Source organism: Somniosus microcephalus, chromosome 6, assembly GCF_052327205.1.
Source record: "Somniosus microcephalus isolate GS21.2 chromosome 6, FLI_Smic_1.0, whole genome shotgun sequence".
Classification (NCBI taxonomy): domain Eukaryota; kingdom Metazoa; phylum Chordata; class Chondrichthyes; order Squaliformes; family Somniosidae; genus Somniosus; species Somniosus microcephalus.
In genome coordinates this window covers 142,439,316-142,466,392 of record NC_140992.1, presented here as the reverse complement: position 1 = coordinate 142,466,392, position 27,077 = coordinate 142,439,316, and the positions used below count along the sequence as shown (strand labels likewise).

The following is a 27,077-nucleotide window of genomic DNA, read 5'->3' as shown; positions in this document are numbered from 1 at the left end:
TTCTTCCCCAATGGAATAAAATGGCGCCTCCTGCGCTTTTGCTTCTTCCCCTTACTGCCACGCTGCTCCTAGCGTTCTACGGGGTAATGGTGGTGACCCACAGCTTCGGCGCGTCTCGCTTTCCTTCCCCCCCCGTTTAGTTTCTCTCCGCTGTCCTGTTCTCGAGCACCGACCGCGCCCTGTGCGCTCCACCCGCTCTCTCTTGTTTTCTTTTCCCGGCGACGCTGCGTGGCCCGATTTGTAGAGCCGCTCGATCGAGCTTGAGCCCGTCGCAGTCCGGAAGGGTCAGCGCGCTACCTGCTACCAGCACGATTCGCTGGAACCACAGTCTCTCCCGCAATTCTCCAAACACCGATGGATTCTTTGGGCGGTTGCCCTCGGTCGACGCCCGTTGCTCGGACTACGACCTTCCAGGACCTTCCTTTCAGGCGAGATCCCCGTGAGATGATGCCACACTGCAGGTGAGTTCGAACTTACTCATCGCCACTGTAAAGTCCACGCCTCAATAATACACGGACTTCGGGAGAACAGTTTAACAGGTACTTTACTGAACAAGAGGCAGCTTGAAACTGAAACTACAGAAGGCTGCTAGGGCCTTTTATACAGGGGTGGTCACTGCCGGTACTGCAGTCTAAGACCAGTTATTCCCTTAAAGGTACATACACAACACCCTTGTCCTCACCTTCCAGAGAGAGCGGGGCACTGGAATTAGTTTAGGATTGATACAGGGCTATTTTAGGGAATGGGGTAATGGGGTTGATTTTGGATGGATACAGGACTATGGGGAGAGAGCAGGACAGTAGGATTCGTTTTGAATTGATACAGGGCTATGAGGAGAGAGTGGCGCAGTGAGATTACTTTGGGATTGATACAGGGTTATGGGGAGAGCGTGGGGCAGTGGGATTAGTTTTGGATTGATACAGGGCTATGGCAAGAGAGTGGGGCAGTGGGATTACTTTGGGATTGATACAGGGCTATGGGGAGAGCGTGGGGCAGTGGGATTAGTTTTGGATTGATACAGGGCTATGGGAAGAGAGTGGGGCAGTGGGATTAGTGTTGGGTTGATACAGGGCTATGGGGAGAGAGTGGGGCAGTGGGATTAGTGTTGGGTTGATACAGGGCTATGGGGAGAGAGTGGGGCAGTGAGATTAGTTTTGGATTGATACAGGGCTATGGGGAGAGAGTGGGGTAGTGGGATTAGTTTTGATTTGATACAGGGCTATGGGGAGAGAGCGGGGCAGTGAGATTAGTTTGTGATTGATACAGGGCTATGGGGAGAGAGTGGGGCAGTGGGATTAGTTTGGGATAGATACAGGGCTATGGGGAGAGAGTGGGGCAGTGGGATTAGTTTTGGATTGATACAGGGCTATGGGGAGAGAGTGGGGCAGTGGGTTTAGTGTTGGATTGATACAGGGCTATGGGGAGAGAACAGGGCAGTGAGGTTAGTTTTGGATTGATACAGGGCTATGGGGAGAGAATGGAGCAGTGAGATTAGTTTTAGATTGATACAGGGCTATGGGGAGAGAGTGGGGCAGTGAGTTTAGTTGTGGATTGATACAGGGCTATGGGGAGAGAGCGGGGCAGTGGGATTAGTTTGGGATTGATACAAGGCTACGGGGAGAGAGTGGGGCAGTGTGATTAGTTTGGGATTGATACAGGGCTATGGAGAGAGAGTGGGGCAGTGGGTTTAGTGTTGGATTGATACAGGGCCATGGGAAGAGAGCGGGGCAGTGGGATTAGTGTTGGATTGATACAGGGTTATGGGGAGAGAGCGGGGCAGTGGGATTAGTTTGGGATTGATACAGGGCTATGGACAGGGAGCAGGGCAGTGGGTTTAGTATTGGATTGATATAGGGCAATGGTGATGAACATGTTGGATAGGCAGAGAAAATATTTGACCAAAGTGGAGGAAGTAAAGTTGCTTTCTGTAAATCTCAAACACTTACCATAACCCTCCTTGTGGAGTAGTTGAAGACAGAGTGAGTGCAGCCAGCTTGGCACGGTGAGATATATTCGATACCGTCAACACCACACACCGGGTTGTAAGTGTAATCAAAGCAGAAGCAATGAGCATTACAGTCAGCCTTGAGATCGAACGAAGAGGAGCTGCCAAGATCCAGAAATTACACAAGAATGTCAAACCAAACCATTTAATTCTACCTCACTTCAAATAAAGCCAACCTTCAGTGGGTTTCACTGCACCCTAATTCAGAAATGCGTGTCACATGCACACAGTGCAAAAGAGTGTCTTTTGGACTAATTCCTTTCTATAGCAATTTTAATTGTGTTACGCCACAAACCATGGGGTGAAATTCGGCTCCTTTGCGCTGAGGGGGGCGCTAATGGGCGCAAAGGGGTTATTGCCCAGGGGAAGCGCCTCCCGCGTAATTCAGCGGGGCTTTGCTGAGGCACTACCAGATAGCGCTGCGTCCCCGCTGGTAGCACCCTGGGCCGCCGCTACACCGGCAATGATGTCATCGCCATGTGCGGCAATCCCTTCGCATCCCCGCTGCGACCCCTTACAGCCCTGTGGCAGAAATTCGGTTGCACCCCGCGACACTGTCGCGGGCGGTGTCAGCACCAACCTCGCAGGTCGTGAACCGGACTGATCTCCGCTCGCGGGGCAGTAGTTAATGGGGAGGTGCGGACGCAACCTGCGCCGCCATTTTCTTTTTTTAGTCGACCTACAGGTTGGCCCTCCGTGGTATGCCATGGCGTGGTCCTGGCGGCCATTGCGAAGCCCGGCACCATGTCTCGTGCAGGGCTGCTGTCATGGCACCACGCCGCCCTGGTGGTCTATTTGGCACCATCGGAGTCCCTACAGAGTGCGTAGCGGCCCTCCCCTTTAACTGGAGGGGAGGGACGTTGAAACACAAAGCTTTTGCCGAGCGTTGCCGAATGCGCCTCAACATCGCCTCGGTTACTGTCCCACCAGGAAGTGAAGCACCCGACATTGCACTCCACTTCCTGGGCGGGGCCGTAAGGTGAATTCCGCGGCCAGGGCAGGCTTTCCTCGCCGGGCACAGGATGTCACGCCTCACCAGGGTTACCACCCCAAAATGGGGCGCTGCTGAATTTCACGCCCATTCTGACATTAATTTGAACAAAAGCTCCATGGACCATTAGTAACTGATCAGAACCTGTGATCAGGCTGAGCTGGAGTGTGGGGGGTTCGGAGGTGGAGTGTGGGGGGGTTGAGGTGGAGTGTGGGGGGTTGAGGTGGAGTGTGGGGGGGGTTGAGTTGGAGTGTGGGGGGGGTTGAGGTGGAGTGTGGGGGAGTTGAGGTGAGTGTGGGGGGGTTGAGGTGGAGTGTGGAGGGTTGAGGTGGAGTGTGGAGGGTTGAGGTGGAGTGTGGGGGGGTTGAGTTGGAGTGTGGGGGGGGGTTGAGGTGGAGTGTGGGGGGGTTGAGGTGGAGTGTGGGGGAGTTGAGGTGAGTGTGGGGGGGTTGAGGTGGAGTGTGGGGGGGTTGAGGTGGAGTGTGGGGGGTTGAGGTGGAGGTGTGGGGGTTGAGGTGGAGTGTGGGGGGGTTGAGGTGGAGTGTGGGGGGGGTTGAGGTGGAGTGTGGGGGGTTGAGGTGGAGTGTGGGGGGTTGAGGTGGAGTGTGGGGGGTTCAGGTGGAGTGTGGGGGGTTGAGGTGGAGTGTGGGGGGGTTGAGGTGGAGTGTGGGGGGGTTCGGAGGTGGAGTGTGGGCGGGTTCGGAGGTGGAGTGTGGGGGGTTGAGGTGGAGTGTGGGGGGGTTGAGGTGGAGTGTGGGGATTCAGGTGGAGTGTGGGGGGGTTGAGCTGGAGTGTGGGGGGGTTGAGATGGAGTGTGGGGGGGTTGAGATGGAGTGTGGGGGGGTTGAGATGGAGTGTGGGGGGTTGAGATGGAGTGTGGGGGGGTTGAGATGGAGTGTGGGGGGGTTGAGATGGAGTGTGGGGGGGTTGAGATGGAGTGTGGGGGGGTTGAGATGGAGTGTGGGGGGGTTGAGATGGAGTGTGGGGGGGGTTGAGATGGAGTGTGGGGGGGTTGAGATGGAGTGTGGGGGGGTTGAGCTGGAGTGTGGGGGGGGTTGAGATGGAGTGTGGGGGGGTTGAGATGGAGTGTGGGGGTTTCAGAGCTGGAGTGTGTGGGGGTTGAGGTGAGTGTGGGGGGTTGAGGTGGAGTGTGGGGATGTTGAGGGGGAGTGTGGGGGGGGGTTGAGGTGGAGTGTGGGGAGGTCGAGGTGGAGTGTGGGGGTTGTGGAGTGTGGGGGTTCGGAGGGGGAGTGTGTGAGGGTTCGGAGGTGGAGTGTGGGGGTGGTTCGGAGGTGGAGTGTGGGGGGGTTGAGGTGGAGTGGGGGGGTTGAGGTGGAGTGTGGGGGGTTTGAGCTGGAGTGTGGGGGGGTTGAGGTGGAGTCGGGGGGTTGAGGTGGAGTGTGGGGGGGTTGAGGTGGAGTGTGGGGGGGTTGAGGTGGAGTGTGGGGGGGTTGAGGTGGAGTGTGGGGGGGTTGAGGTGGAGTGTGGGGGGGTTGAGGTGGAGTGTGGGGGGATTCAGGTGGAGTGTGGGGGGGTTGAGCTGGAGTGTGGGGGGTTGAGCTGGAGTGTGGGGGGGTTGAGATGGAGTGTGGGGGGGTTGAGATGGAGTGTGGGGGTTTGAGATGGAGTGTGGGGGGGTTGAGATGGAGTGTGGGGGGGTTGAGATGGAGTGTGGGGGGGTTGAGATGGAGTGTGGGGGGGTTGAGATGGAGTGTGGGGGGGTTGAGATGGAGTGTGGGGGGTTGAGATGGAGTGTGGGGGGTTGAGATGGCGTGTGGGGGGGTTGAGATGGAGTGTGGGGGGTTGAGATGGAGTGTGGGGGTTTCAGAGCTGGAGTGTGGGGGGGTTGAGGTGGAGTGTGGGGGTTGAGGTGGAGTGTGGGGGTGTTGAGGGGGAGTGTGGGGGGGGTTGAGGTGGAGTGTGGGGAGGTCGAGGTGGAGTGTGGGGGTTCGGAGGGGGAGTGTGTGAGGGTTCGGAGGTGGAGTGTGGGGGGGTTCGGAGGTGGAGTGTGGGGGGGTTGAGGTGGAGTGGGGGGGTTGAGGTGGAGTGTGGGGGGGGTTTGAGCTGGAGTGTGGGTGGGTTGAGGTGGAGTCGGGGGGTTGAGGTGGAGTGTGGGGGGGTTGAGGGAGTGTGGGGGGGGTTGAGGTGGAGTGTGGGGGGGGTTGAGGTGGAGTGTGGGGGGTTGAGTGGAGTGTGGGGGGGTTGAGGTGGAGTGTGGGGGGGTTGAGGTGGAGTGTGGGGGGGTTGAGGTGGCGTGTGGGGGGGTTGAGGTGGAGTGTGGGGGGGTTGAGGTGGAGTGTGGGGGGGGTTGAGGTGGAGTGTGGGGGATTGAGGTGGAGTGGGGGGGTTTGAGGTGGAGTGGGGGGGTTGAGGTGGAGTGGGGGGTTGAGTTGGAGTGGGGGGGTTGAGGTGGAGTGGGGGGGTGGAGGTGGTGTGTGGGGGGTTCGGAGGTGGAATGTGGGGGGTTGAGGTGGAGTGTGGGAGGGTTGAGGTGGAGTGTGGGGGGTTGAGGTGGAGTGTGGGGGGGTTGAGGTGGAGTGTGGGGAGGTTGAGGTAGAGTGTGGGGGGTTCGGAGGTGGAGTGTGGGGGGTTGAGGTGGAGTGGGGGGGTTGAGGTGGAGTGTGGGGGGGTTGAGGTGGAGTGTGGGGGGGGGTTTGAGGTGGAGCATAGGGGGGTTGAGGTGGAGTGTGGGGGGTGTTGATGTGGAGTGTGGGGGGTTGAGGTGGAGCATGGGGGGGATGAGGTGGAGCGTGGGAGGGGTTGAGGTGGAGTTCGGAGGGGTTGAGGTGGAGTGTGGGGGGGTTGAGGTGGAGTGTGGGGGGTTCAGAGGTGGAGTGTCGGGGGGTTGAGGTGGAGTGTCGGGGGGTTGAGGTGGAGTGTGGGGCGTTCGGAGGTGGAGTGTGGGGGGGTTCGGAGGTGGAGTGTGGTGGGGTTCGGAGGTGGTGTGTGGGGGGGTTCGGAGGTGGAGTGTGGGCGTGTTGAGGTGGAGTGGGGGGGTTGAGGTGGAGTGTGGGGGGTTGAGGTGGAGCATGGGGGTTTGAGGTGGAGCATGGGGGTTTGAGGTGGAGTGTGGGGGGGGGTTGAGGTGGAGTGTGGGGGGGTTGAGGTGGAGTGTGGGGTGTTGAGGTGGAGTGTGGGGGGGTTCGGAGGTGGAGTGTGGGGGGGTTCGTAGGTGGAGTGCGGAGGGGGTCGGGTTTGGAGTGTGGGGGGGTTGAGGTGGAGTGTGGGGGGATTGAGGTGGAGTGGGGGGGTATTGAGGTGGAGTGGGGGGGTTGAGGTGGAGTGTGGGGGGGGTCGGAGGTGGAGTGTGGGCGGGTTGAGATGGAGTGTGGGGGGGGTTGAGGTGGAGTGTGGGGGGGGTTGAGGTGGAGTGTGGGGGGGTTGCGGTGGAGTGTGGGGGGGTTGAGGTGGAGTGTGGGGGGTTGAGGTGGAGTGTGGGGGGGTTGAGGTGGAGTGTGGGAGAGTTGAGGTGGAGTGTGGGGCGGTTGAGGTGGAGTGCGGGGGGGTTGACGTGGAGTGTGCGGGGTTGAGGTGGAGTGTGAGCGGTTGAGGTGGAGTGTGGGGGGGTTGAGGTGGAGTGGGGGGGTTGTGGTGGCGTGTGGGGGGGTTGAGGTGGAGTGTGGGGGGGTTGAGGTGGAATGTGGGGGGGTTGAGGTGGAGTGTGGGGGGGTCGAGGTGGAGTGTGGGGGGTTCGGAGATGAAGTGTGTGGGGGTTCGGAGGTGGAGTGTGGGGAGGGTTCGGAGGTGGAGTGTGGGGGGGTTGAGGTGGAGTGGGGGGGTTGAGGTGGAGTGGGGGGGGTTTGAGCTGGAGTATGGGGAGGTTGAAGTGGTGTGTGGGGGGTTCGGAGGTGGAGTGGGGCGGTTGAGGTGGAGTGGGGGGGGTTGAGGTGGAGTGGGGGGGGTTGAGGTGGAGTGGGGGGGTTGAGGTGGAGTGTGGGGTTGTCGGAGTTGGAGTGTGGGGGGGTTGGAGGTGGAGTGTGGGGGGGTTGAGGTGGAGTGTGGGGGGGTTGAGGTGGAGTGTGGGGGGCGTTGAGGTGGAGTGTGGGGGGGTTGAGGTGGAGTGTGGGGGGGTTGAGGTGGAGTGTGGGGAGGTTGAAGTGGAGTGTGGGGGGTTCGGAGGTGGAGTGTGGGGGGTTGAGGTGGAGTGGGGGGGTTGAGGTGGAGTGTGGGGGGTTGAGGTGGAGTGTGGGGGGGTTGAGGTGGAGTGTGGGGGGGGTTTGAGGTGGAGCATAGGGGGGTTGAGGTGGAGTGTGGGTGGTGTTGATGTGGAGTGTGGGGGGTTTGAGGTGGTTTGGGGGGTTGAGGTGGAGCATGGGGGGGTTGAGGTGGAGTGTGGGAGGGTCTGAGGTGGAGTGCGGAGGGGTTGAGGTGGAGTGCGGGGGGGTTGAGGTGGAGTGTGGGGGGTTCAGAGGTGGAGTGTCGGGGGGTTCGGAGGTGGAGTGTGGTGGGGTTCGGAGGTGGTGTTTGCGGGGGGTTCGGAGGTGGAGTGTGGGCGTGTTGAGGTGGAGTGGGGGGTGTTGAGCTGGAGTGTGGGGGGGTTGCGGTGGAGCATGGGGGGGCTGAGGTGGAGTGTGGGGGGGGTTGAGGTGGAGTGCGGAGGGGTTGAGGTGGAGTGTGGGTGGTTTGAGGTGGAGTGTCGGGGGTTGAGGTGGAGTGTGGGGGGTTGAGGTGGAGTGTGGGGGGTTGAGGTGGAGTGTGGGGTGGTTGAGGTGGAGTGTGGGGGGTTCGGAGGTGGAGTGTGGGGGGGTTCGGAGGTGGAGTGTGGTGGGGTTGAGTTGGAGTGTGGGGGGGTTGAGGTGGAGTGTGGGGGGGTTGAGGTGGAGTGGGGGGGTTGAGGTGGAGTGGGGGGGGTTGAGGTGGAGTGTGGGGGGGTTGAGGTGAGTGTGGAGTGTGGGGGGTTGAGGTGGAGTGTGGGGGGGTTGAGGTGGAGTGTGGGGGGGGTTGAGGTGGAGTGTGGGGGGTTCAGAGGTGGAGTGTGGGGGGTTCAGAGGTGGAGTGTGGGGGGGTTCGGAGGTGGAGTGTGGGGGGGTTCGGAGGTGGAGTGTGGAGGGGGTCGGATTTGGAGTGTGGGGGGGTTGATGTGGAGTGGGGGGTTGAGCTGGAGTGTGGGGGGATTGAGGTGGAGTGGGGGGTATTGAGGTGGAGTGGGGGTATTGAGGTGGAGTGTGGGGGGTTGAGGTGGAGTGTGGGGCGGTTGAGGTGGAGTGGGGGTGTTGAGGTGGAGTGTGGGGGATTGAGGTGGAGTGTGGGGGGTTGAGGTGGAGTGTGGGGGGGTTGAGGTGGAGTGGGGGTGTTGAGGTGGAGTGGGGGGGTTGAGGTGGAGTGTGGGGGGGTTGAGGTGGAGTGGGGGTGTTGAGTGGAGTGTGGGGGGGTTGAGGTGGAGTGTGGGGGGTTGAGGTGGAGTGTGGGGGGTTGAGGTGGAGTGTGAGCGGTTGAGGTGGAGTGTGGGGGGGTTGAGGTGGAGTGTGGGGGGGTTAAGGTGGCGTGTGGGGGGGTTGAGGTGGAGTGTGGGGGGTTGAGGTGGAGTGTGGGGGGGTTGAGGTGGAATGTGGGGGGCTTGAGGTGGAATGTAGGGGGGGTTGAAGTGGAATGTGGGGGGGGTTGAGGTGGAGTGTGGGGGGGTTGAGGTGGAGTGTGGGGAGGTTGAGGTGGAGTGTGCGGGGGTTGAGGTGGAGTGTGGGGGGGTTGAGGTGGAGTGTGGGGGGGTTCGGAGGTGGAGTGTGGTGGGTTCAGAGGTGGAGTGTGGGGGGGTTCGGAGGTGGAGTGTGGAGGGGGTCGGATTTGGAGTGTGGGGGCGTTGAGGTGGAGTGGGGGGTTGAGGTGGAGTGTGGGGGTGTTGAGGTGGAGTGTGGGGGGGTTGAGGTGGAGTGGGGGTGTTGACGTGGAGTGTGGGGGGTTTGAGGTGGAGTGGGGGTGTTGAGGTGGAGTGTGGGGGAGTTGAGGTGGAGTGTGGGGGGGTTGAGGTGGAGTGTGGGGGGATTGAGGTGGAGTGTGGGGGGGTTGAGGTGGAGTGGGGGTGTTGAGGTGGAGTGTGGGGGGTTTGAGGTGGAGTGTGGGGGGTTGAGGTGGAGTGTGAGCGATTGAGGTGGAGTGTGAGCGGTTGAGGTGGAGTGTGGGGGGGGTTGAGGTGGAGTGTGGGGGGTTGAGGTGGAGTGTGGGGGGGGTTGAGGTGGAGTGTGGGGAGGTTGAGGTGGAGTGTGCGGGGGTTGAGGTGGAGTGTGGTGTAGTTGAGGTGGAGTGCGGGGGGTTGAGGTGGAGTGTGGTGTAGTTGAGGTGGAGTGCGGGGGGTTGAGTTGGAGTGTGGGGGGGTTGAGTTGGAGTGTGGTGGGGTTGAGGTGGAGTGTGATGGGGTTGAGGTGGAGTGTGGTGGGGTTGAGGTGGAGTGTGGGGGTGTTGAGGTGGAGTGTGGGGGGGTTGAGGTGGAATTGGGGGGGTTAAGGTGGAGTGGGGGGGGTTGAGGTGGAGTGGGGGGGGTTGAGGTGGAGTGGGGGGGGTTGAGGTGGAGTGTGGGGGGGGTTGAGGTGGAGTGTGGGGGGGGTTGAGGTGCAGTGTGGGGGGGTTGAGGTGGAGTGTGGGGGGGTTGAGGTGGAGTCTGGGGGGGTTGAGGTGGTGTGGGGGGGGTTGAGCTGGAGTGTGGGGGGGTTGAGGTGGAGTGTGGGGGGGTTGAGGTGGAGTGTGGGGGGGTTGAGGTGGAGTGTGGGGCGATTGAGGTGGAGTGTGGGGGGGTTGAGGTGGAGTGTGGGGGGGTTGAGGTGGAGTGTGGGGGGTTGAGGTGGACTGTGGGGGGTTGAGGTGGAGTGTGGTGGGGTTGAGGTGGAGTGTGGGGGGGTTGAGGTGGAGTGTGGGGGGGGTTGAGGTGGAGTGTGGTGGGGTTGAGTTGGAGTGTGGGGGGGTTGAGGTGGAGTGTGGGGGGGGTTGAGGTGGAGTGGGGGGGGTTGAGGTGGAGTGGGGGGGTTGAGGTGGAGTGGGGGGGTTGAGGTGGAGTGGGGGGGTTGAGGTGGTGTGTGGGGGGTTCGGAGGTGGAATGTGGGGGGTTGAGGTGGAGTGTGGGGGGGTTGAGGTGGAGTGTGGGGGGGTTGAGGTGGAGTGTGGGGAGGTTGAGGTGGAGTGTGGGGGGTTCGGAGGTGGAGTGTGGGGGGTTGAGGTGGAGTGTGGGGGGTTGAGGTGGAGTGTGGGGGGTGTTGATGTGGAGTGGGGGGGGTTGAGGTGGAGTGTGGGGGGGTTGAGGTGGAGTTCGGAGGGGTTGAGGTGGAGTGGGGGGGTTGAGGTGGATTGGGGGGGTTGAGGTGGTGTGTGGGGGGTTCGGAGGTGGAATGTGGGGGGTTGAGGTGGAGTGTGGGGGGGTTGAGGTGGAGTGTGGGGGGGTTGAGGTGGAGTGTGGGGAGGTTGAGGTGGAGTGTGGGGGGTTCGGAGGTGGAGTGTCGGGGGTTGAGGTGGAGTGTGGGGGGTGTTGATGTGGAGTGGGGGGGGTTGAGGTGGAGTGTGGGGGGGTTGAGGTGGAGTTCGGAGGGGTTGAGGTGGAGTGTGGGGGGGTTGAGGTGGAGTGTGGGGGGTTCAGAGGTGGAGTGTCGGGGGGTTGAGGTGGAGTGTCGGGGGGTTGAGGTGGAGTGTCGGGGGGTTGAGGTGGAGTGTCGGGGGGTTGAGGTGGAGTGTGGGGCGTTCGGAGGTGGAGTGTGGGGGGTTTCGGAGGTGGAGTGTGGTGGGGGTCGGAGGTGGTTTGTGGGGGGGTTCGGAGTTGGAGTGTGGGCGTGTTGAGGTGGAGTGGGGGGGTTGAGGTGGAGTGTGGGGGGTTGAGGTGGAGCATGGGGGTTTGAGGTGGAGTGTGGGGGGGGGGGTTGAGGTGGAGTGTGGGGGGGTTGAGGTGGAGTGTGGGGTGTTGAGGTGGAGTGTGGGGGATCAGAGGTGGAGTGTGGGGGGGGTGAGGTGGAGTGTGGGGGGTTCAGAGGTGGAGTGTGGGGGGGTTGAGGTGGAGTGTGGGGGTGTTCGGAGGTGGAGTGTGGGGGGTTCAGAGGAGGAGTGTGGGGGGGTTGAGGTGGAGTGTGGGGGGGTTCGGAGGTGGAGTGTGGGGGTGTTCGGAGGTGGAGTGTGGAGGGGGTCGGATTTGGAGTGTGGGGGGGTTGAGGTGGAGTGGGGGGGGTTGAGGTGGAGTGTGGGGGGCGTTGAGCTGGAGTGTGGGGGGGGTTGAGGTGGAGTGTGGGGGGATTGTGGTGGAGTGGGGGGTATTGAGGTGGAGTGGGGGGGTTGAGGTGAAGTGTGGGGGGGTTGAGGTGGAGTGTGGGGGGGTTGAGGTGGAGTGTGGGGGGGGTTGAGGTGGAGTGTGGGGGGGTTGAGGTGGAGTGTGGGCGGGTTGCGGTGGAGTGTGGGCGGGTTGCGGTGGAGTGTGGGGGGGTTGAGGTGGAGTGTGGGGGTGTTGAGGTGGAGTGTGGGGGGGGTTGAGGTGGAGTGTGGGGGGTTTGAGGTGGAGTGTGGGGGTGTTGAGGTGGAGTGTGGGGGGGGTTGAGGTGGAGGTGTGGCGGGGTTGCGGTGGAGTGTGGGCGGGTTGCGGTGGAGTGTGGGGGGGTTGAGGTGGAGTGTGGGGGGGTTGAGGTGGAGTGTGGGGGGGTTGAGGTGGAGTGTGGGGGGGGTTGAGGTGGAGTGGGGGTGTTGAGGTGGAGTGTGGGGGGGGGTTGAGGTGGAGCGTGGGGGGCTGAGGTGGAGCGTGGGGGGGTTGAGGTGGAGTGTGGGGGGGTTGAGGTGGAGTGTGTGGGGGTTGAGGTGGAGTGTGGGGGGGTTGAGGTGGAGTGTGGGGGGGTTGAGGTGGAGTGTGGGGGGGTTGAGGTGGAGTGTGGGGGGGGTTGAGGTGGAGTGTGGGGGGGGTTGAGGTGGAGTGGGGGTGTTGAGGTGGAGTGTGGGGGGGTTGAGGTGGAGTGTGCGGGGGTTGAGGTGGAGTGTGGGGCGGTTGAGGTGGAGCATGGGGGGGTTGAGGTGGAGTATGAGCGGTTGAGGTGGAGCATGGGGGGGTTGAGGTGGCATGGGGGGGTTGAGGTGGAGTGTGGGGGGGTTGAGGTGGAGCATGGGCGGTTTGAGGTGGCGTGTGGGGGGGTTGAGGTGGGTGGTGTGGGGGTTGAGGTGGAGTGTGGGGGGGTTGAGGTGGAGTGTGGGGGGGTTGAGGTGGAGTGAAGGTGGCATTGAGGTGGAGTGTGAGGGGGTTGAGGTGGAATGTGGGGGGGGTTGAGGTGGAGTGTGGGGCGGTTGAGGAGGAGTGTGGGGGGGTTGAGGTGGAGTGTGGTGGGGTTGAGTTGGAGTGTGGGGGGGTTGAGGTGGAGTGTGGGTGTGTTGAGGGGGAGTGTGGGGGGGTTGAGGTGGAGTGGGGGGGGTCGAGGTGGAGTGTGGGGGGGCTGAGGTGGAGTGGGGGGTTGAGGTGGAGTGTGGGGGGGTTTGAGCTGGAGTATGGGTGGGTTGAGGTGGAGTCGGGGGGTTGAGGTGGAGTGTGGGGGGGTTGAGGTGGAGTGTGGGGGTTTGAGGTGGAGTGTGGGGGGTTGAGGTGGAGTGGGGGGGGTTGAGGTGGAGTGGGGGGGGTTGAGGTGGAGTGGGGGGGGTTGAGGTGGAGTGGGGGGGGTTGAGGTGGAGTGGGGGGGTTGAGGTGGAGTGGGGGGGGTTGAGGTGGAGTGGGGGGGTTGAGGTGGAGTGTGGGGGGGTTGAGGTGGAGTGAAGGTGGCATTGAGGTGGAGTGTGAGGGGGTTGAGGTGGAATGTGGGGGGGGTTGAGGTGGAGTGTGGGGCGGTTGAGGAGGAGTGTGGGGGGGTTGAGGTGGAGTGTGGTGGGGTTGAGGTGGAGTGTGGGGGGTTGAGGTGGAGTGTGGGGGGTTGAGGTGGAGTGTGGGGGGTTGTGGTGGAGTGTGGGTGGATTTGGAGGTGGAGTGTGGGGGGGTTGAGGTGGAGTGTGGGGGGGTTCAGGTGAAGTGTGGGGGGGTTGAGCTGCAGTGTGGGGGGGGTTGAGCTGGAGTGTGGGGGGGTTGAGCTGGAGTGTGGGGGGGTTGAGCTGGAGTGTGGGGGGGTTGAGCTGGAGTGTGGGGGGGTTGAGCTGGAGTGTGGGGGGGTTGAGCTGGAGTGTGGGGGGGTTGAGCTGGAGTGTGGGGGGTTGAGCTGGAGTGTGGGGGGGTTGAGCTGGAGTGTGGGGGTTTCAGAGGTGGAGTGTGGTGGGATTGAGGTGGAGTGTGGTGGGATTGAGGTGGAGTGTGGGGGGTTGAGGTGGAGTGTGGGTGTGTTGAGGGGGAGTGTGGGGGGGTCGAGGTGGAGTGTGGGGGGGTCGAGGTGGAGTGTGGGGGGGCTGAGGTGGAGTGGGGGGGGTTGAGGTGGAGTGGGGGGGGTTGAGGTGGAGTGGGGGGGGTTGAGGTGGAGTGGGGGGGTTGAGGTGGAGTGGGGGGGTTGAGGTGGAGTGGGGGGGTTGAGGTGGAGGGGGGGGTTGAGGTGGAGTGGGGGGGTTGAGGTGGAGTGGGGGGGTTGATGTGGAGTGGGGGGGTTGAGGTGGAGTGGGGGGGGTTGAGGTGGAGTGGGGGGGTTGAGGTGGAGTGGGGGCGTTGAGGTGGAGTGGGGTGGGTTGAGGTGGAGTGCGGGGGGTTGAGGTGGAGTGGGGGGGTTGAGGTGGAGTGTGGGGGTGTCGGAGGTGGAGTGTGGGGGGGTTGAGGTGGTGTGTGGGGGGGTTTGGAGGTGGAATGTGGGGGGGCTGAGGTGGAGTGTGGGGAGGTTGAAGTGGAGTGGGGGGGGTTCGGAGGTGGAGTGTGGGGGGTTGAGGTGGAGTGGGGGGGTTGAGGTGGAGTGGGGGGGTTGAGGTGGAGTGTGGGGGGGTTGAGGTGGAGTGTGGGGGGTTTGAGGTGGAGTGTGGGGGGGTTGAGGTGGAGTGTGGGGGGGTTGAGGTGGAGTGTGGGGGGGTTGAGGTGGAGTGTGGGGGGGTTGAGGTGGAGTGTGGGGAGGTTGAAGTGGAGTGTGGGGGGGTTCGGAGGTGGAGTGGGGGGGGTTGATGTGGAGTGGGGGGGTTGAGGTGGAGTGGGGGGGGGTTGAGGTGGAGTGGGGGGGTTGAGGTGGAGTGTGGGGGTGTCGGAGGTGGAGTGTGGGGGTGTCGAGGTGGAGTGTGGGGGGGTTGAGGTGGAGTGTGGGGGGGGTTGAGGTGGAGTGTGGGGGGGTTGAGGTGGAGTGTGGGGAGGTTGAAGTGGAGTGTGGGGGGTTCGGAGGTGGAGTGTGTGGGGGTTGAGGTGGAATGGGGGGTTGAGGTGGAGTGTGGGGGGGTTGAGGTGGAGTGTGGGGGGGGTTTGAGGTGGAGCATAGGGGGGTTGAGGTGGAGTGCGGGGGGTTGAGGTGGAGTGGGGGGGTTGAGGTGGAGTGTGGGGGGGTTCGGAGGTGGAGTGTGGGGGGGTTCGGAGGTGGAGTGTGGAGGGGGTCGGATTTGGAGTGTGGGGGGGTTGAGGTGGAGTGGGGGGGTTGAGGTGGAGTGTGGGGGGCGTTGAGCTGGAGTGTGGGGGGGTTGAGGTGGAGTGTGGGGGATTGTGGTGGAGTGGGGGGGTATTGAGGTGGAGTGGGGGGGTTGAGGTGAAGTGTGGGGGGGTTGAGGTGGAGTGTGGGGGGGTTGAGGTGGAGTGTGGGGGGGTTGAGGTGGAGTGTGGGGGGGGTTGAGGTGGAGTGTGGGCGGGTTGCGGTGGAGTGTGGGCGGGTTGCGGTGGAGTGTGGGGGGGTTGAGGTGGAGTGTGGGGGTGTTGAGGTGGAGTGTGGGGGGGGTTGAGGTGGAGTGTGGGGGGGTTGAGGTGGAGTGTGGGGGTGTTGAGGTGGAGTGTGGGGGGGGTTGAGGTGGCGTGTGGGCGGGTTGCGGTGGAGTGTGGGCGGGTTGCGGTGGAGTGTGGGGGGGTTGAGGTGGAGTGTGGGGGGGTTGAGGTGGAGTGTGGGGGGGTTGAGGTGGAGTGTGGGGGGGGGTTGAGGTGGAGTGGGGGTGTTGAGGTGGAGTGTGGGGGGGGGTTGAGGTGGAGCGTGGGGGGGCTGAGGTGGAGCGTGGGGGGGTTGAGGTGGAGTGTGGGGGGGTTGAGGTGGAGTGTGGGGGGGTTGAGGTGGAGTGTGGGGGGGTTGAGGTGGAGTGTGGGGGGGTTGAGGTGGAGTGTGGGGGGGTTGAGGTGGAGTGTGGGGGGGGTTGAGGTGGAGTGTGGGGGGGGTTGAGGTGGAGTGGGGGTGTTGAGGTGGAGTGTGGGGGGGTTGAGGTGGAGTGTGCGGGGGTTGAGGTGGAGTGTGGGGCGGTTGAGGTGGAGCATGGGGGGGTTGAGGTGGAGTATGAGCGGTTGAGGTGGAGCATGGGGGGGTTGAGGTGGCATGGGGGGGTTGAGGTGGAGTGTGGGGGGGTTGAGGTGGAGCATGGGCGGTTTGAGGTGGCGTGTGGGGGGGTTGAGGTGGAGTGTGGGGGGTTGAGGTGGAGTGTGGGGGGGTTGAGCTGGAGTGTGCGGGGGTTGAGGTGGAGTGTGGGGGGGTTGAGGTGGAGTGAAGGTGGCATTGAGGTGGAGTGTGAGGGGGTTGAGGTGGAATGTGGGGGGGGTTGAGGTGGAGTGTGGGGGGGTTGAGGTGGAGTATGAGCGGTTGAGGTGGAGCATGGGGGGGTTGAGGTGGCATGGGGGGGTTGAGGTGGAGTGTGGGGGGGTTGAGGTGGAGCATGGGCGGTTTGAGGTGGCGTGTGGGGGGGTTGAGGTGGAGTGTGGGGGGTTGAGGTGGAGTGTGGGGGGGTTGAGCTGGAGTGTGCGGGGGTTGAGGTGGAGTGTGGGGGGGTTGAGGTGGAGTGAAGGTGGCATTGAGGTGGAGTGTGAGGGGTTGAGGAGGAGTGTGGGGGGGTTGAGGTGGAGTGTGGTGGGGTTGAGTTGGAGTGTGGGGGGGTTGAGGTGGAGTGTGGGTGTGTTGAGGGGGAGTGTGGGGGGGTTGAGGTGGAGTGTGGGGGGGTCGAGGTGGAGTGTGGGGGGGGCTGAGGTGGAGTGGGGGGTTGAGGTGGAGTGTGGGGGGGTTTGAGCTGGAGTATGGGTGGGTTGAGGTGGAGTCGGGGGGTTGAGGTGGGAGTGTGGGGGGGTTGAGGTGGAGTGTGGGGGTTTGAGGTGGAGTGTGGGGGTTTGAGGTGGAGTGTGGGGGGTTGAGGTGGAGTGGGGGGGGTTGAGGTGGAGTGGGGGGGGTTGAGGTGGAGTGGGGGGGGTTGAGGTGGAGTGGGGGGGGTTGAGGTGGAGTGGGGGGGTTGAGGTGGAGTGGGGGGGTTGAGGTGGAGTGGGGGGGTTGAGGTGGTGTGTGGGGGGGTTGAGGTGGAGTGAAGGTGGCATTGAGGTGGAGTGTGAGGGGGTTGAGGTGGAATGTGGGGGGGGGTTGAGGTGGAGTGTGGGGCGGTTGAGGAGGAGTGTGGGGGGGTTGAGGTGGAGTGTGGTGGGGTTGAGGTGGAGTGTGGGGGGGTTGAGGTGGTGTGTGGGGCGGGTTGAGGTGGAGTGTGGGGGGGTTGAGGTGGAGTGTGGGGGGTTGAGGTGGAGTGTGGGGGGTTGAGGTGGAGTGTGGGGGGTTTGTGGTGGAGTGTGGGTGGATTTGGAGGTGGAGTGTGGGGGGGTTGAGGTGGAGTGTGGGGGGGTTCAGGTGAAGTGTGGGGGGGTTGAGCTGCAGTGTGGGGGGGTTGAGCTGGAGTGTGGGGGGGTTGAGCTGGAGTGTGGGGGGTTGAGCTGGAGTGTGGGGGGGTTGAGCTGGAGTGTGGGGGGTTGAGCTGGAGTGTGGGGGGGTTGAGCTGGAGTGTGGGGGGGTTGAGCTGGAGTGTGGGGGGGTTGAGCTGGAGTGTGGGGGGGTTGAGCTGGAGTGTGGGGGTTTCAGAGGTGGAGTGTGGTGGGATTGAGGTGGAGTGTGGTGGGATTGAGGTGGAGTGTGGGGGGTTGAGGTGGAGTGTGGGTGTGTTGAGGGGGAGTGTGGGGGTGTCGAGGTGGAGTGTGGGGGGGTCGAGGTGGAGTGTGGGGGGGCTGAGGTGGAGTGGGGGGGGTTGAGGTGGAGTGGGGGGGGTTGAGGTGGAGTGGGGGGGTTGAGGTGGAGTGGGGGGGTTGAGGTGGAGTGGGGGGGTTGAGGTGGAGTGGGGGGGTTGAGGTGGAGTGGGGGGGTTGAGGTGGAGTGGGGGGGTTGAGGTGGAGTGGGGGGGTTGAGGTGGAGTGGGGGGGTTGAGGTGGAGTGGGGGGGTTGATGTGGAGTGGGGGGGTTGAGGTGGAGTGGGGGGGGTTGAGGTGGAGTGGGGGGGTTGAGGTGGAGTGGGGGGGTTGAGGTGGAGTTGGGTGGGTTGAGGTGGAGTGCGGGGGGTTGAGGTGGAGTGGGGGGGTTGAGGTGGAGTGTGGGGGTGTCGGAGGTGGAGTGTGGGGGGGTTGAGGTGGTGTGTGGGGGGGTTCGGAGGTGGAATGTGGGGGGGCTGAGGTGGAGTGTGGGGAGGTTGAAGTGGAGTGGGGGGGGTTCGGAGGTGGAGTGTGGGGGGTTGAGGTGGAGTGGGGGGGTTGAGGTGGAGTGGGGGGGTTGAGGTGGAGTGTGGGGGGGTTGAGGTGGAGTGTGGGGGGTTTGAGGTGGAGTGTGGGGGGGTTTGAGGTGGAGTGTGGGGGGGTTGAGGTGGAGTGTGGGGGGGTTGAGGTGGAGTGTGGGGGGTTGAGGTGGAGTGTGGGGGGGTTGAGGTGGAGTGTGGGGAGGTTGAAGTGGAGTGTGGGGGGTTCGGAGGTGGAGTGGGGGGGGTTGATGTGGAGTGGGGGGGGTTGAGGTGGAGTGGGGGGGTTGAGGTGGAGTGGGGGGGGGTTGAGGTGGAGTGGGGGGGTTGAGGTGGAGTGTGGGGGTGTCGGAGGTGGAGTGTGGGGGTGTCGAGGTGGAGTGTGGGGGGGTTGAGGTGGAGTGTGGGGGGGGTTGAGGTGGAGTGTGGGGGGGTTGAGGTGGAGTGTGGGGAGGTTGAAGTGGAGTGTGGGGGGTTCGGAGGTGGAGTGTGGGGGGTTGAGGTGGAGTGGGGGGGTTGAGGTGGAGTGTGGGGGGGTTGAGGTGGAGTGTGGGGGGGGTTTGAGGTGGAGCATAGGGGGGTTGAGGTGGAGTGTGGGGCGTTCGGAGGTGGAGTGTGGGGGGGTTCGGAGGTGGAGTGTGGTGTGGTTCGGAGGTGGTGTGTGGGGGGGGTTCGGAGGTGGAGTGTGGGCGTGTTGAGATGGAGTGGGGGGGGTTGAGCTGGAATGTGGGGGGGTTGAGGTGGAGTGGGGGGGGGTTGAGGTGGAGTGTGGGGGGGGCTGAGGTGGAGTGTGAGGGGGGTTGAGGTGGAGTGCGGAGGGGTTGAGGTGGAGTGTCGGGGGGTTGAGGTGGAGTGTCGGGGGGTTGAGGTGGAGTGTGGGGAGGTTGAGGTGGAGTGTGGGGGGTTCAGAGGTGGAGTGTGGGGGGTTCAGAGGTGGAGTGTGGGGGGGTTGAGGTGGAGTGTGGGGGGGTTCGGAGGTGGAGTGTGGAGGGGATCGGATTTGGAGTGTGGGGGGGTTGAACTGGAGTGTGGGGGGGTTGAGGTGGAGTGTGGGGGGATTGAGGTGGAGTGGGGGGTATTGAGGTGGAGTGGGGGGATTGAGGTGGAGTGTGGGGGGGTTGAGGTGGAGTGTGGGGAGGTTGAGGTGGAGTGTGGGAGGATTGAGGTGGAGTGGGGGTGTATTGAGGTGGAGTGGGGGGATTGAGGTGGACTGTGGGGGGGTTGAGGTGGAGTGTGGGGGGGTTGAGGTGGAGTGGGGGTGTTGAGGTGGAGTGTGGGGGGGTTGAGGTGGAGTGGGGGGGTTGAGGTGGAGTGTGGGGGGGTTGAGGTGGAGTATGGAGGGGTTGAGGTGGAGTGGGGGTGTTGAGGTGGAGTGTGGGGGGGTTGAGGTGGAGTGTGGTGGGGTTGAGGTGGAGTGTGGTGGGGTTGAGGTGGAGTGTGGGGGGTTGAGGTGGAGTGTGGGGGGGTTGAGGTGGAATGTGGGGGGGGTTGAGGTGGAATGTGGGGGGGGTTGAGGTGGAATGTGGGGGGGTTTGAGGTGCAATGTGGGGGGGGTTGAGGTGGAATGTGGGGGGGGTTGAGGTGGAATGTGGGGGGGTTGAGGTGGAGTGTGGGGGGGGGTTGAGGTGGAGTGTGGGGTGGTTGAGGTGGAGTGTGGGGAGGTTGAGGTGGAGTGTGTGTGGGTTGAGGTGGAGTGTGGGGGTGTTGAGGTGGAGTGTGGTGGGGTTCGGAGGTGGAGTGTGGTGGGTTCGGAGGTGGAGTGTGGGGGGGTTCGGAGGTGGAGTGTGGAGGGTGTCGGATTTGGAGTGTGGGGGGGTTGAGGTGGAGTGGGGGGTTGAGGCGGAGTGTGGGGGGGGGTTGAACTGGAGTGTGGGGGGATTGAGGTGGAGTGGGGGGGTATTGAGGTGGAGTGGGGGGATTGAGGTGGAGTGTGGGGGGGTTGAGGTGGAGTGTGGGGCGGTTGAGGTGGAGTGGGGGTGGTGAGGTGGAGTGTGGGGGCGTTGGGGTGGAGTGTGGGGGGATTGAGGTGCAGTGTGGGGGGGTTGAGGTGGAGTGTGGGGGGGTTGAGGTGGAGTGGGGGGTGTTGAGGTGGAGTGGGTGGTGTTGAGGTGGAGTGTGGGGGGGTTGAGGTGGAGTGTGGGGGGGGTTGAGGTGGAATGTGGGGGGGTTGAGGTGGAGTGTGGGGGGGTTGAGGTGGAGTGTGGGGGGGTTGAGGTGGAGTGTGGGGGGGTTGAGGTGGAGTGTGGGGGGTTGAGGTGGAGTGTGAGCGGTTGAGGTGGAGTGTGAGCGGTTGAGTGTGGGGGGGGTTGAGGTGGAGTGGGGGGGTTGAGGTGGCGTGTGGGGGCGGTTGAGGTGGAGTGTGGGGGGGTTGAGGTGGAGTGTGGGGGGGTTGAGGTGGAGTGGGGGGGTTGAGGTGGCGTGTGGGGGGGGTTGAGGTGGAGTGTGGGGGGGTTGAGGTGGAATGTGGGGGGGGTTTGAGGTGGAATGTGGGGGGGGTTGAGGTGGAATGTGGGGGGGGGTTGAGGTGGAATTTGGGGAGGGTTGAGGTGGAGTGTGGGGGGGGTTGAGGTGGAGTGTGGGGGGGTTCAGGTGGAGTGTGGGGGGGTTGAGGTGGAGTGTGGGGAGGTTGAGGTGGAGTGTGGGGAGGGTTGAGGTGGAGTGTGGGGGGGTTGAGGTGGAGTGTGGGGGGGTTGAGGTGGAATTGAGGGGGTTGAGGTGGAGTGTGGGGATTTGAGGTGGAGTGGGGGGGTTGAGGTGGAGTGTGGGGGGGGTTGAGGTGGAGTGTGGGGGGGTTGAGGTGGAGTGTGGGGGTGTTGAGGTGGAGTGTGGGGGGGTTGAGGTGGAGTGTGGGGGGGTTGAGGTGGGGTGTGGGGGGGGTTGAGGTGGAGTGTGGGGGGGTTGAGGTGGAGTGTGGGGGTGTTGAGGTGGAGTGTGGGGGGGTTGAGGTGGAGTGTGGGGGGGGTTGAGGTGGAGTGTGGGGGGGTTGAGGTGGAGTGTGGGGGGGTTTGAGGTGGAGTGTGGGTGGGGTTGAGTTGGAGTGTGGGGGGGTTGAGGTGGAGTGTGGGGGGGTTGAGGTGGAGTGTGGGGGGGGTTGAGTTGGAGTGTGGGGGGGTTGAGGTGGAGTGTGGGGGGGTTGAGTTGGAGTGTGGGGGGGTTGAGGTGGAGTGTGGGGGGGTTGAGGTGGAGTGTGGGGGGGGTTGAGGTGGAGTGTGGGGGGGTTGAGTTGGAGTGTGGTGGGGTTGAGTTGGAGTGTGGGGGGGTTGAGGTGGAGTGTGGGGGGGTTGAGGTGGAGTGTGGGGGGGGTTGAGGTGGAGTGTGGGAGAGTTGAGGTGGAGTGTGGGGGGGGTTGAGGTGGAGTGTGGGAGAGTTGAGGTGGAGTGTGGTGGGGTTTGGAGGTGGAGTGTGGGGGGGTTTGAAGGTGGAGTGTGGGGGTGTTGAGCTGCAGTGTGGGGGGGTTGAGGTGGAGTGTGGGGGGTTGATTTGGAGTGTGGGGGGGTTGAGTTGGAGTGTGGGGGGGGTTGAGGTGGAGCGTGGGGGGGGTTGAGGTGGAGCGTGGGGGGGGTTGAGGTGGAGTGTGGGGGGGTTGAGGTGGAGTGTTGGGGGGTTGAGGTGGAGTGTGGGGGGGGTTGAGGTGGAGTGTGGGAGAGTTGAGGTGGAGTGTGAGCGGTTGAGTGTGGGGGGGGTTGAGGTGGAGTGGGGGGGTTGAGGTGGCGTGTGGGGGCGGTTGAGGTGGAGTGTGGGGGGGTTGAGGTGGAGTGTGGGGGGGTTGAGGTGGAGTGGGGGGGTTGAGGTGGCGTGTGGGGGGGGTTGAGGTGGAGTGTGGGGGGTTTGAGGTGGAATGTGGGGGGGGGGGTTGAGGTGGAATGTGGGGGGGGTTGAGGTGGAATGTGGGGGGGGGTTGAGGTGGAATTTGGGGGGGGTTGAGGTGGAGTGTGGGGGGAGTTGAGGTGGAGTGTGGGGGGGTTCAGGTGGAGTGTGGGGGGGTTGAGGTGGAGTGTGGGGAGGTTGAGGTGGAGTGTGGGGAGGGTTGAGGTGGAGTGTGGGGGGGTTGAGGTGGAGTGTGGGGGTGTTGAGGTGGAGTGTGGGGGGGTTGAGGTGGAATTGAGGGGGTTGAGGTGGAGTGTGGGGATTTGAGGTGGAGTGGGGGGGGTTGAGGTGGAGTGTGGGGGGGGTTGAGGTGGAGTGTGGGGGGGTTGAGGTGGAGTGTGGGGGGTGTTGAGGTGGAGTGTGGGGGGGGTTGAGGTGGAGTGTGGGGGGGTTGAGGTGGAGTGTGGGGGGGGGTTGAGGTGGAGTGTGGGGGGGTTGAGGTGGAGTGTGGGGGGGTTGAGGTGGAGTGTGGGGGGGTTGAGGTGGAGTGTGGGGGGGTTGAGGTGGAGTGTGGGGGGGGTTGAGGTGGAGTGTGGGGGGGTTGAGGTGGAGTGTGGGGGGGGGTTGAGGTGGAGTGTGGGTGGGGTTGAGTTGGAGTGTGGGGGGGGGTTGAGTTGGAGTGTGGGGGGGTTGAGGTGGAGTGTGGGGGGGTTGAGGTGGAGTGTGGGGGGGGTTGAGGTGGAGTGTGGGGGGGGTTGAGTTGGAGTGTGGTGGGGTTGAGTTGGAGTGTGGGGGGGTTGAGGTGGAGTGTGGGGGGGTTGAGGTGGAGTGTGGGGGGGGTTGAGGTGGAGTGTGGGGAGAGTTGAGGTGGAGTGTGGGGGGGTGGGTGGAGTGTGGGGGGTTGAGGTGGAGTGTGGGGAGTTGAGGTGGAGTGTGGTGGGGTTTGGAGGTGGAGTGTGGGGGGGGTTTGAAGGTGGAGTGTGGGGGTGTTGAGGTGCAGTGTGGGGGGGTTGAGGTGGAGTGTGGGGGGGTTGATTTGGAGTGTGGGGGGGGTTGAGTTGGAGTGTGGGGGGGGTTGAGGTGGAGCGTGGGGGGGGTTGAGGTGGAGCGTGGGGGGGGGTTGAGGTGGAGCGTGGGGGGGGGTTGAGGTGGAGTGTGGGGGGGTTGAGGTGGAGTGTTGGGGGGTTGAGGTGGAGTGTGGGGGGGGGTTGAGGTGGAGTGTGGGAGAGTTGAGGTGGAGTGTGGGGGGGGGTTGAGGTGGAGTGTGGGAGAGTTGAGGTGGAGTGTGGTGGGGTTTGGAGGTGGAGTGTGGGGGGGTTTGAAGGTGGAGTGTGGGGGTGTTGAGGTGCAGTGTGGGGGGGTTGAGGTGGAGTGTGGGGGGGGTTGAGGTGGAGTGTGGGAGAGTTGAGGTGGAGTGTGGGGGGAGTTTGAAGGTGGAGTGTGGGGGTGTTGAGTTGCAGTGTGGGGGGGTTGAGGTGGAGTGTGGGGGGGTTGAGGTGGAATGTGGGGGGGTTGAGTTGGAGTGTGGGGGGAGTTGAGGTGGAGCGTGGGGGGGGTTGAGGTGGAGTGTGGGGGGGGGTTGAGGTGGAGTGTGGGAGAGTTGAGTTGGAGTGTGGTGGGGTTTGGAGGTGGAGTGTGGCGGGGTTTGAAGGTGGAGTGTGGGGGTGTTGAGTTGCAGTGTGGGGGGGGTTGAGGTGGAGTGTGGGGGGGTTGAGGTGGAATGTGGGGGGGTTGAGTTGGAGTGTGGGGGGGGTTGAGGTGGAGCGTGGGGGGGGGTTGAGGTGGAGTGGGGGGGGGGTTGAGGTGGAGTGTGGGGGGGTTGAGGTGGAGTGTGAGAGGGCTGAGGTGGAGTGTGAGAGGGCTGAGGTGGAGTGTGGGGGGTTTGAGGTGGAGTGTGGGGGGTTCGGATGTGCTGCGGATGAGCCACAGTTGTGCAAAATGCTGATGTTCATTCTTTGCCACAGAAGTCCTGCATTAAGTTGGGAGTGAGGAGTGGGGCACAAAGCAGACTGAATCAGGAAGAGGTGCTGATACATCAGAATCTGGCTGATCTCCCCATTTGTTATTTTAAATGTGTAAAATATTCCAGGTCAGTGTTGAATCAGTATCAGATGTTGTGAGCTGCAATAAGACAGCAGCACTTTGTCCTCCCTCAGATTCATTGACATCAAGTATATCTGTAACCCTTGTAAAATGAATTCCTCCCGCTCTACACGACACTGCCCACTTTTTGGCTGTGTTCTTTTCTTGGAATCCGTGCAGTTCACATAAACATCATTCTGGCCATGATAAATTCCCCACTGAATGTCAGATGTCTGTGCACAATACTGGACGCAGTGCAGGGTCAGGAAAGGAATACGAGAGCAAGATCCAGGGGCCAGTGGAATACTGCCAACCAATTGGACAGACAATTGAGTCTTTTTAAAAATCTATCTGCCAACTACTATGAGCTTTAATAGCTTCCAGATTTTGTTTAAAATAACATGTAAATTCAGGTAGTTTGCTTTCATCATAAGTGAAGAGGCATAAGCTTCGATACGTCAAATTTCAACCTGAGTCCTTTAATTGTAATGTCAGCATTGGACTTCATTCAAACCCACTGCTCGATTCAAAATCTAAAGAGTTAATGGCTCAGTAATTCCTGTCACAACGTGTGAGTACGGACAGGATACTCACGCGTGTGCCAGAAGGAATTGCCGGTTTTCAGCATGCACAGCGCATGCGCTGAAAACCGTCATTTCCTGTCCTCTGACCCAAGGGGTTAAGAGGCTGAACGCATGCGCGGTATTGGGCAGCGCGTGCGACTTGGATTTCCTGTATTTTTACAGATTTGCGCATGTGTAAAGGGCTCCGGTTTTTACGCATTGAAAAACCACACGTAAGTATTTAGTTTTACAGGTAAGTGGTCTTTTAGTACAATTTAGAATTTTTTTTTCCACAGGTTTATTATTTTTAAAGAATCTACAGTAAGGTAAGTTTAGTTTTAGACCCTATTTTTTAAAAATTTATTTTTTTCAAAAATTTGATTAATTGTTTAAAATAGTTTTTTAAAGTTATTCATAGTTAATTTAATTATTGGGATGCTTTTTAAAATTTTATTTAAAGTTTAAGTAGTGTTTTGGGGTGCCGTACTTTTCATGAGTTTGACAGTCTTTACTATCAAACTTATGAATGAAGTTTCCCCTCCCCTGATTGGCTGAACAGTGCTCACCTGATCCCAGCCGGCACATCGCACTAACTACGCCGCTGGGTCAGGTTAGCACAGCGCGCCGAGATCAGAACCGGGCCACTTACAGGAAATCCACTGCGGGCCAGGTTTCAGATGTCGGCGCGCCGGGTAAGTGCACATCGGGGGCTTGCACGCGCGGCAAGCCCCCGACAGGAATTACTGGGCCATTCGGGAGCAGGGAGGTCAGACAGTTAAGATAACTTTGGCAAGAGGGCCTTCTCCACAGAAACTGTGGAATGTGAGTGGATTGATCCTGGCGGCCCTGTGTACTGTGGAGCAGCACTGATGAAATCCTCGGAGCAGGGGGGACGGGGTGATGAGTGGGGGGGGACTGGGTGATGAGGGGGTGATGAGGGGTGGACTGGGTGATGAGGGGGGTGACTGGGTGATGAGGGGGTGACTGGGTGATGAGGGGGGGACTGGGTGATGAGGGGCATGAGGCGGTGATGGGGGGGACTGGGTGATGAGGGGGGGTACTGGGTGATGAGGGGGGTGAGGGGGGGACTGGGTGATGAGGGGGGCACTGGGTGATGAGGGGGAGACTGGGTGATGAGGGGGGTGAGGCGGTGATGGGGGGGACTGGGTGATGAGGGGGGGGACTGGGTGATGAGGGGGGTGAGGGGGGGACTGGGTGATGAGGGGGGCACTGGGTGATGAGGGGGAGACTGGGTGATGAGGGGGGTGAGGGGGTGATGAGGGGGGGACTGGGTGATGAGGAGGGTGAGGGGGTGATGAGGGGGGTGAGGGGGTGATGGGGGGACTGGGTGATGAGGGAGGTGAGGAGGGGGGACTGGGTGGTGAGGGGGGTGAGGGGGTGATTGGGGGGGACTGGGTGATGAGGGGGGAGGGGGTGATGGGGGGAAGCGAGTGATGAGGGGGGTACTGGGTGATGGGGGACTGGGCGGTGAGGGGGGCACTGGGTGATGAGAGGGGACTGGGCGATGAGGGGGAGGAGGGGGTGATGAGGGGGGGACTGGGTGATGAGGGGGGGACTGGGTGATGAGGGGGGACTGGGTGATGAGGGGGGACTGGGTGATGAGGGGGGACTGGGCGGTGAGGGGGGGACTGGGTGATGAGGGGGGACTGGGTGGTGAGGGGGGGAGGGTGTGATGAGGGGGGGCTGGGTGGTGAGGGGGGGACTGGGTGATGAGGGGGGACTGGGTGATGAGGGGGGACTGGGTGATGAGGGGGGGCTGGGTGATGAGGGGGTGCTGGGTGATGAGGGGGGACTGGGCGGTGAGGGGGGGACTGGGTGATGAGGGGGGACTGGGTGGTGAGGGGGGGAGGGTGTGATGAGGGGGGGCTGGGTGGTGAGGGGGTGCTGGGTGATGAGGGGGTGCTGGGTGATGAGGGGGGACTGGGTGATGAGAGGGGACTGGGCGGTGAGGGGGAGGAGGGGGTGATGAGGGGGGGACTGGGTGATGAGGGGGGGGCTGGGTGATGAGGGGGGACTGGGTGATGAGGGGGGACTGGGCGGTGAGGGGGAGGAGGGGGTGATGATGGGGGGACTGCGTGATGAGGGGGGAGACTGCGTGATGAGGGGGGGGACTGGGTGATGAGGGGGGGAGGGGGTGATGCGGGGGGGAGGGGGTGATGAGGGGGGGCTGGGTGATGAGGGGGGCTGGGTGATGAGGGGGGCTGGGTGATGAGGGGGTGCTGGGTGATGAGGGGGGACTGGGCGGTGAGGGGGGGACTGCGTGATGAGGGGGGCTGGGTGATGGGGGGGGGAGGGTGTGATGAGGGGGTGCTGGGTGATGAGGGGGGGCTGGGTGATGAGGGGGGGCTGGGTGATGAAGGGGGGCTGGGTGATGAGGGGGGGACTGAGTGATGGGGGGGCTGGGTGATGAGGGGGTGCTGGGTGATGAGGGGGGGCTGGGTGATGAGGGGGGGAGGGTGTGGTGAGGGGGTGCTGGGTGATGAGGGGGTGCTGGGTGATGAGGGGGGGCTGGGTGATGAGGGGGGACTGAGTGATGAGGGGGGACTGGGTGATGGGGGGGGGAGTGTGTGATGAGGGGGGAGGGTGTGATGAGGGGGTGCTGGGTGATGAGGGGGACTGGGTGATGAGGGGGGACTGGGTGATGAGGGGGGACTGGGTGATGAGGGGGGACTGGGTGATGAGGGGGGGAGGGTGTGGTGAGGCTGATCTAACAAGCAGAACAAATATAGCAAATTTATACAAATCCATAACAGTATTTCTTAATTAAGTCACAAACAAATGATGTGATTGGCTCCTCTCCTCTTTTCTGTTACACTGACAGATAATTATTTCCAAACACAGGATTACCTGTTCACATCTTCACTGTAATTGATTCCAGCAATTTTCTGAGTCGAGCACCCCACGAAAAACAGAGGAATGGTCAGAATGATGGTAAAAATCAGAACGTAGGCTGAGTACCAGGGGATCTTCACCAGAGATAAATTGAAACGCTTCATATAGATTCCACCCAGGAGCATCCCTATAGCAGCGGCTGGCAGGGTTATTGACCCTAAAGGCAGAAAAACAAGGACCCATCAGCCAAGGCTGCCACGCTCCAGCACTGGGTGAAGTTCATGGCACAGTGTGTCGC

At 62.5% G+C, this 27,077-nt stretch overlaps 1 protein-coding gene across 1 annotated transcript in view; it reads right to left on the bottom strand.

The window, feature by feature from the left end:
• Positions 1 to 27,077, bottom strand: part of LOC147116110 (solute carrier organic anion transporter family member 2A1-like) — a 380,850-nt gene that overhangs the window by 45,906 nt on the left and 307,867 nt on the right. Inside the window, exons 9-10 of the mRNA XM_085990861.1 lie at positions 26,795 to 26,996; positions 1,947 to 2,106 (exon numbers count right to left, since the gene is read on the bottom strand). Coding sequence (XP_085846987.1) covers positions 1,947 to 2,106; positions 26,795 to 26,996 — 362 coding nt within the window. The remainder of the gene's footprint in view (positions 1 to 1,946; positions 2,107 to 26,794; positions 26,997 to 27,077) is intronic.